This window comes from Aptenodytes forsteri, unplaced genomic scaffold (genome assembly GCF_000699145.1).
Source record: "Aptenodytes forsteri isolate BGI_AS27 unplaced genomic scaffold, ASM69914v1 Scaffold94, whole genome shotgun sequence".
Lineage (NCBI taxonomy): Eukaryota > Metazoa > Chordata > Aves > Sphenisciformes > Spheniscidae > Aptenodytes > Aptenodytes forsteri.
This window is the reverse complement of record NW_008795017.1, coordinates 9,561,772-9,571,005: the sequence shown is the minus strand read 5'-3', so window position 1 is coordinate 9,571,005 and position 9,234 is coordinate 9,561,772. Positions and strand designations below refer to the sequence as shown.

Sequence of the window (9,234 nt, the reverse complement as noted above, 5' to 3'; positions counted from 1 at the left end):
GCGAGGCACCTCCCCTGGTAGGCTCACTTACCAGCTGTGTCAGGAAGTTGTCTTCCACACACTCCAGGAACCTCCTAGACTGTTTCCCCCCTGCCGTGTTGTACTTCCAGCAGACATCCAGAAAGCTGCAGTCCCCCACGAGAACAAGGGCTAGCAATACATACATAGCAAGGACAGACTTGGTAAGGATGGATTATGCAAGGGTAAATCACAAAGAAATGGAAGACATGCATAAGCTCTGCCAGTTCACGAACCAGACTGCTTCGGTAAGCTTTCCTGCATATTGTTAACACAATAACATAATTGTTTTTTTGTTGTTATACTTCTTTTTAATTGGTTGAAGACAGGATCCTCCACATGAAATGTAGGTATGAGCGAAAGGGGTATTTATTTCCTTGCCACATTAGGAAGCTTTAAAACACAAAATACCCCCACAGTCCTGACTCTGGAAGCATATATGCACATCATCACTGCTACAAGAAGTACTTTTTAATGTAAAAAGCAAGAGTGTCAATAAGCATTTGAAAGTGACTGGAGGTGTACCTTGGAGCTCAGAGAACAATTTATGCTTTCAGAGGCTACAGTCCAAGCCTTCCTGACCGTTCCAAAATGCTGCAGAAACTATTTATGAAGCTACGGTGAAAAGCTCTACAAAACCGGCTCAAAAGGAAAGCTTTGAGTCAGCTTTTGCATGTGAGATAGTGACATCCAGTGGCGACTTTGGTTAACTGTAACCATCTCTTCCCCTGATGCACAGAAAAACACCAATACTTGTATTTTGTTGTAACACATTAAAATATTTAAAACGTATTTAGAAATATTAAAAACATTTAAATAAACAAATATGCACAATATGTGAGTTTCCTAAACAGAGAAACATACTTTGATAATGATAAAAATGGTGTGTTCATCTACAGTGAAAAATTAAATTTTGCTTCTAATTTTTAATCAAGCTTACAATAAAAGTAAGCAAAAATGTTTAGCTGTATTTAAAGAAATAGAACATTCCCTACATTACAGCTGTATTCTTTTCTATCTTGTTCACACAAAGAATCACTACTCCTTTTCCTGACATTCCCAGTTCCTATAAAAAGCAGAGTTCAAGATTTGAGCTTATGATTCTCAAAATCCACAAAGCAATTCTCCATTCTCTTCCTCCATTTAGGATTCACAGCCACAGCAGATCACCATCTAACATAGCTTTTCTAGAGTAGTTCCCTTCTTTTAAGACCCAGCTGATGAAAATAAGTAAGACTGTCCTTCAAAGTTCTTTATTTAGAATACACACAAGGATGCAGACCTCAATTTACTGTCCTTCCGTGCCTTTGGGAGATAGGTGTTTTTAATGGGAGATGGGGATATTCAAAACACATATTTACTAAGCTAGCAAATACTCCTGAGGAACAGACATTCAAATTCCCTTATTGGATCTGTTCCATTTTGTCTAGAATAATGATTCACTGCACCAAAAAGAGGTGAAAATACACTCCAAAGCTAAGGATGTGGCATTTTAGTGGATGTGGAAAAAGAATTCTAGGTTCTCATTCTTGGAAACTCATCTCATCTCATCTCAGTTACTAGTTTTCCATAGGGAACAAGGCCAACTTCAAACTCCAGAAGTTTGCCAACTAAATTCTGCTAATCTATCTTTTCACAGATTTATATGCAACAGAACTACTTTCTACTCTGGTGAAGTTGCCAGGTTAATATTACTTTCTCCCTTTTAATGTTTTTCCTCACTGGCTGACACCATGTGCTATTCTGGAAAGACATATTAAGGAAGGCTGAAGATTTGAGACACTGCCTTCGAGATACACAGAACCAGTTAACAGATCACCTCTGTCTCGTCTTACTCTCCAAAGGATCCAGCTGAGCAGCTACCAGCTTTTCTGTATGCATGTTCCAAACTGAAATGAACAGGCTCTTTCGCAAGCAACCTGAATTCAGATCCCCCAATTAAAAGCAAAGGTATTGCACCAGCCTTAAACATTTGGTTCTCATTCACTTATACATACAAAATTCTAAATAGGCAAAACAGTCTCTAAATTCATGATGTAATTATTTTGATTTGTCAGCAAGTAGGCCCTTACATTATGTTACTGCACTATCACTTCATAAATCCAGTCACATAATGAAGAAAAGCCACACTTTACTTAATTCTGAGGGTTTCTCTTATGGTTAAAGACCCCCTCTTTTTTTTTTTTTTTAAACTTAGCTCTTAAATTTAGTGTTTCTTAGGCAGGGTTAGCTAGAGGGCAACTCAGATAAAAGTTTAAGTCTTTCTGAAATGTAGAAAATGGGAATATTTTTCTGACAAACATATATACGGAAACCACATTTTTGTGTTTGTGAAAATTTATCTTCCATAAGTGTTACATTTACTTATTATAGTTTCAGTAGTCAGAGAAGGCTTAAAAACACCAAACTTACAATTTTAAAGTGTACATTCTGACATGTTCATCCTTCAAAAAATAGATAGAATTTTGGAATTTGGAGCTGTTTATACGTTCACTCAGCAATATTTTTAGAAGACAAAAAACCCCCCATCACGTTGATACTTTCTAAACCAAGTATTATCCGCCTACTAGCTATTGCATTATGTCAGTGGTATCAGAAATGAACAGATAATATACAGCCCAAATGGATTTTTACTTGCCAATTAAAAATAAAGTGCCTGCCACTCACACTCTAGGGTTCTTCGCTCTTCAACTTTGTTAAAGGGCTGTAATGTCCTGGGATCTTATATTAAAGGGCAAAATTACTCTGGTAATGCAACACAAAATGAAATACTGCCTGAAAGATCAACTACACTGAGCGGAAGAGGAAAGAGAATTTAAGCAAGCAGAAGTTTATTTTATTTCACTTGGGATTCCCAAAGGTAGAGAGAATGTCTCTAATAAATCTTGTGCCAAGCAAGGCTAACACAAAATTGGGCAATACAGAAAAAGTAATTTCTGTTATCTTGTCTATGTTATGCTAGAAAGGACAGTTCTAATTGCTGTATCTCACCAGTTCCACATACTTACAGAAGAGAAAATTTTCATTTTTTTCCAACCTCACACACAAGAAAGGAGACAAAATACTCAACTATTTGGGGAAAGTTTGCCTTTGATGTACTACATAAGGCACATCGTTTTCCATTGCAAGAGACTTGCTGCTTAGCTGCTCTGAACCACCTCATTTACTGTGAATCAAATTCATACATGTTGTGAAGCCAAAGGCTATTGGTAACAGGTGGTATCTCAGTACGATGAGGTACGACAGCTTTAAGTGTGTGATACTAAAACAATTGTGCATTGATATTGTTGCAGAACAGTTCACAAGAGGAAAGGCAGGAGCACAACATTTGTGTGGTCATGCTTAAGGCCATGTATGAAAGATTGCATACCTTTCCCCAGCTGAACTTTTCTAAACCAGCCTGGGAGGATTACATCTATATAAAATCAAACAGGCCTGTTCCTTGGTCCTGAAGACAGGTGCCCCAGCCTATCTTGCAGCTATTTGGATAGATTCTATTCACTTGTTCAGAACAGGGACTGTTCCCAAAAGGCACATGCTATCTACCAGACCACAAGAGATGCTTTCATGGAGAAGTGACAGTTGACGCTACCCAACATTGCATCAAGAGTCACAGCAGAATGGACAATAATATAGCAAGCCTGCATCTATCTAGTTTGCTAATATAAAGTAGCCTAGCTGTCTGTAATTCTTGATAGAGAAATGAGTGAGGAAAGCCATGCTAATTAATTCATGGGAAAGGTAAAGAAATGGATCCCAGACTAACACTGCACTGCCTTTCCACAATGCTGTGAAGCCCTCCAGAAACAGTTTCACTCTTATCCCTAAGACACTCACAAACTGCGTGTGTATATTCATCTGCTTGTCTCCCTCAGGTCCATATTTCCACTGTTGTGAAGACTATTCACGTATTTAAAATTACTTTCACAAATACATGCAAGCTTAAAAACATACTAGTGTTCTGTGTTTTTGTACCCAGCTGTTCTTCACATTAGTCAAAGTTCAATTTTGTAGATCATCTTTCCTACGTCTTAAATGACATCTATTTTAGACAGAAGCTTAGGTCTCCACACAAAGGTTTAATTGCTTCCAGATACAACTTTTACTAAATATGTACGGACAGTATTCCATTGTGTTCATTTCCCCCCATAAATTTCCTTAATTCAATAAAAACAGGTTACTCCAAGCAAAACTGAAGTCTTCTTCATGTTTACCAGAGTCATTTTTTCATTTTCAGTTATTTATTAAAAAAAGTAAAGCATTAAAAAAAAAGTAATCTAAAAAAAATAGAAACAAAATTGCATAGAACGTCCTGAAGTTTCTTCCCTTCCTTTCACTTCTACAAATAAGCAAAAAATACTATCAAAATTACATCCAGTTTCAAGAAAAGATATTTATCCAGCAGCATTAAAATAATGAAATGTAAATTGAAAACAATGCACAGATCATTTTGAATTACACAAATGAAATACAAGATTTTACCAAACTGGTAATTTTTATGAAAAAAAAGACAGAAAAAAATCTTATTAAAAATTAATTCAAATTACCTCCATTTAAGATACAGCAGATAATTTTATTTATAAAATGCTACTGGCACACAATACACATAGGAAGTATGAAACTTGATTTATAAAGAAGTTTAACGCTTCATAGAAGCATGGATTCCTGAGGTATTCTGAATACAATCCCTCATTTACTGGAATTCACAACACAGCTCCAGTTGGCTTAAGCAGCAGAAGACTGCATACTTAATAAACACACAGTTAAGACATAGTTAAAAAATATATAGGCAAATGGAAACCAACTGGAAGACTGTGTCTCACCAATACTAATAGCCTTGGTCATGGTGAAAACTACCTAACATTGAAGGGCAGAAAGACCTGTTAAGACTGGGTTTCTCAACTTCACAGCCAATTCAAATATATTGTTGGATACCGGCTTTTACCTAATTGTCCATGGCCACATGTTGCGAAGTCCTCTTGACACCAGACACAAAAACATTGCCATTTCTGGATAAACATACAGAAGGACTGATTACCTGGACAAGTATTATTACAATAAAAAAAAAAAATCAGAGTTAGGTGCTTTCACTTCTTTTTCTCTTTTCCTGCTTTCATCCTCTGCTGTAGTGTCTTCAGTTCAGTCATTACATTCAAAGTTCTGTAAACCCAGGTGACCTGAAAAGTTAAGTAAATTATTAAATTTAACTAATCCACATACGTTTACTTATCAATTTAATGAAAACAACCATATAAATGAACACATACATACCACAATTACAATAGTATTCACCAGCAGTGGTGCTGAAAATACTAGTGAAATAAACATTCCTCTTGAATCAAAGTATTGGTATTTAGAAAACAGCCTGAAAGAAATAAAATTAAAATAAAAGAAGCTTTATTCAGTGTAGTTCACATAACATACTTTCACAGTAACTAGTCAACATGGACATTGTACAGATTATCCTACTTCTTGGGATCCCCAAGCATAGGCCAGCATTCTACTGTATTAAGTCAGAACAAAGAGACAGTCAATATCTCATCAGTTATGAATATTTATTACAAAATCCAGTCTTTCTTTTCTTTAAGGTTTTACTGTGCAAAACCTAAATAAAACAACCACAGATTAAGTAACTTACTGATGTGACTACATTTGTACGTATATTTGTGCATCAGAAATCATGCTTATCCTTAAGTGTCTGGAATGACTTTCTTAGGTATTTTGGTTACTCATATTAGAAAAGATAACAGAAATAATAAATGTAGCAAAGCTGTAATTTAGGTTGTGTATGCCTGAAGTGGAACATAAAGACTTACCATTAGATGCCTGCATAAAGTGGTGTTAAACACATAATTTCCAGTTACATCAGGGAAAGGTTAGTTTGGTGCTTATAAAAATAAGCCATCAGTTTAATTCTGGTACACAGGCTTAGTAAAACAGGCAAATTTTAATGTTTTTATGCATATAAATAAGTATATAAAATAGTAGTGATATTTTTGAGAAGTGGTGCTTAACTTCAGCTTATTAAACATGAATAGCTACCAAAGAACCACCCCCCAAAAAAACCCCAAAACCAAAGCTCACATCCTCTTCCCCTTAACCATCCCACTCTGCTTTTCTTTTAGCTCTCAGACTAGTTAGTTTACAACCATCCATATAAACATAGATTTTAAGCAGTACAATAAATACATGCTAGCTATTAAAAGTTACCTTTTCTTATAAGCTAAGTGATAACTATGTTGTACTGTATGGTTTTGTTCAAAAGTTTTATATCAATCTATGCAAAAGACCCTCTGCCATCACATTCTACTGATGAGGCATGAGCGACTCTCTTTAATGCTTTCTGGGAATGGTATGAAAAAAGGAACATTTTTAGAAGAACATTCATTTAAATGCAAAAATGAAAGTGAAGACATTTACCTCCAATTCATGGCTGCTAATTCATTTATATATTCAGCACAGTACACTAAGCCCACTGTACAACAAAAGAAAAATATTAGATTCAGTATTTCCTTAAAAATAAACTGCCATCAGTTCTGCCATGTATACTAACGACATATACTTACCAGACATTAGAATTCCTTGATCCTCAGAAGATGAAACTACACATTTAACTGTTAATTGCACAGAACCAATTCTGATTTAAATGTCCCATATAGCTACTAAGAAGTATAAATTGATCACAAAACATACCTACTATATTACAAACAAACAAACATAAAATCCTACTCATCTGAGCTTACAGAAAGAGCTCTGCATACAAATGAATTAAAAAAAAAATATTAATCAGGATTTTTTCCAACAATCTTCTTGGTGACTGCTTCTAAGTTATGTCTGTAAAAAGAAATGCCAGCACTCCCCAGAATTGCTATGGAATTAAGTTATCATTTTAGATGTTATGGTGTCACACTGCTATAGCTAACATTACTATCTGAAGTTAGGGTACTAATTATATATAAGCATTTTGGTAAAATACAAACTTTGTTTGAATAGGTGTATAGCAGAGTAGTCTGCTGCAGTCAGTTGGAAACTAGCATATTCTTACTCAACAATTACATGCAATATGAAGCCATCAAGACAGTAAGAAAATTCAGTGCAATCACATGTTTACCAGAAAAGCAATACAACTACAAAATTTTAAATTTGTCCTTGTAACATTTTCCATGAGAAACAAAGTAAAAAAAACAGTCAGTGGCTAAAGATGACCTGTACAAGGCAATTAAATAACTAGTTTGGTGATATGAAGGAGTGCTATCTTGCTTTGCCATCTGGATTATCTCTGCTTGGTACTGCACAGTATAAACATAACTATAGCTGCCCAACTGCCAAGATAAACCACTGTGATAATTGCCTCATTTCCTCAGTTATTTCTGACTATCTACAATACAAAATTATTTATATTGCAGACATATCAAAAGTGGTTCAGTTTTTCAGGTACAAACAAGGCTTGGATTCAATATGGATATTTTTATGCACCCTTCTTGTTTAACAGCAAATTTACATCATATCTGGGTTAAAAAGCCAGCAATGACCAGTTCCACTGCATTTTCCAATGCATTTAGACCTTGGGCATTCAAACTAGTGTTAGTAACACCGGGAATACTTTAGATAAAGAGTCTAAAGTAACCAGCATGTCATTGGAAATTCTGAATGTCTACTACTAAATTTAAGAAAGAAAAGCCTGTATTCTTATAGGGAACTTTCAGGCCTAATGTGTCATAAACAGGGCATTGTTATTTTGCCCTCTGTAGATCATTTTAAACTCTGCAGTTACAAGTGGATGTATAGACATTACTAAGGTTTCTAGATTCCTTTCTGGGGGTACTTAATGTTATCGAAACCTTAGCTTTAGCTGAGTTATTTGCAGTTTTGAGGAGGCTATGCTTCCTCTCCCAACTTGACTAGTTCACTAAATGGTATTTTAAAAAGTCAACATAGTCTTCAAGTAGCTTTTTGCCTGCAAATCTCTTTCAATCGCTCATTCTTCCTGCAGTCATGACAGAACTGAGATGCTGTGTAAAAAACCCCAACCCACCAGAAAATCCAACCCATGGCTAGAACCAAGGTACTGCTCATAATACACGGATCTAACCCAAATCCGTACCATCTTAATTAAACCAAATACCCTCTGCAAAGCTACTAGATCTTCATCCCGTCAGCTATAAAGACACAGCTTTGGCTGTGCAAGGCCACTGTGGATTCTAAAGCTGTGCAAGGCCACTGTGGATTCTCAGGCTGAAGTGTGATAAAACCTGAGATAACACAAGCTGGTACCGCTGTGTACCGAACCAGTCTTGCTCTTCCTCATGCCATTATCACAGCTGTCAGCAGGGCATATGGTGAACCTGCTCCAGAAATGAATCCAGCTGAAAGCTGACCATATTCACTTAACTGCGGCATTAGAATAAGGCAGAGCAGAAAGCAACTGCTGGCTCTCAGCCAATTACTTTTCTGCTTCTCCAGCACAGCAACAATTTCTCGGGAAGCTGTGATACACACAGCATTTACCATGCAGAAACCTTACTTATCCCAGATCCTCACTAAGGCCAGGGTTTTAAGTCACTACTTCATACGGTCTTGGAAACTAAATAAATACATATTTACAGGTCATAGCAGCTTCTATAACAGTTTATCACGTATAGACACATGCATTACTATAAGAGAAATACTAATTTGCACGCACTTTATCTGCTGCAAAGTATAAAACCGCGTGCTGTGCAAGTACATGAAGAAAACGGTTATCATTAAGAGACCAAAAGAAGCTCTTTAACAGTATTAGCAGCTTAAACAGCGCACATGCTCTTTATCACCCTAATGCCGGTTCACGGAAGCATGAATACACGACTCACCCATGCAGAGGAAGTGCCCTATTTGCACCCGGTAGTGCTGGAAAGAGATGCACGTTAGGAAGAAACAGAAGATGTGGAAAAACGCCAGCCCCACCAGCCAGGGCTCGGACCAGTCCGTCTTCTACAGACAAAATGAAAGGAGATTAGGCTATGGGAGGAGAAGGAGTGTCACCAGGCAGCTAAAGCGAGCGGCTTTCCTTCTCCCGCACTGAAACAACCGTTTTCAGTCACGGACCGCGCTCACCAGCCCGCCCCGTGCCAAGCTGGGGAAGGTGCGAGCACCCCTGCGCGGACTTCCCCCCCACGCCCCCGGCGGCCGGTGCCTCCTCCCCTCTCCCCGGGCATGCGGCCAGCCCCGCTCCCGCCC

General features: G+C 37.2%; 1 protein-coding gene across 1 annotated transcript in view; it reads right to left on the bottom strand.

Moving 5' to 3' along the window:
• Positions 1-4,575: 4,575 nt before the first annotated feature.
• Positions 4,576-9,234, bottom strand: part of TMEM18 (transmembrane protein 18) — a 5,050-nt gene continuing 391 nt past the window's right edge. The window contains exons 2-5 of the mRNA XM_009275631.2: positions 8,868-8,988; positions 6,439-6,493; positions 5,290-5,383; positions 4,576-5,195 (exon numbers count right to left, since the gene is read on the bottom strand). Of these exons, the coding sequence (XP_009273906.1) occupies positions 5,106-5,195; positions 5,290-5,383; positions 6,439-6,493; positions 8,868-8,988 (360 nt within the window). The 3' untranslated portion in view covers positions 4,576-5,105. The remainder of the gene's footprint in view (positions 5,196-5,289; positions 5,384-6,438; positions 6,494-8,867; positions 8,989-9,234) is intronic.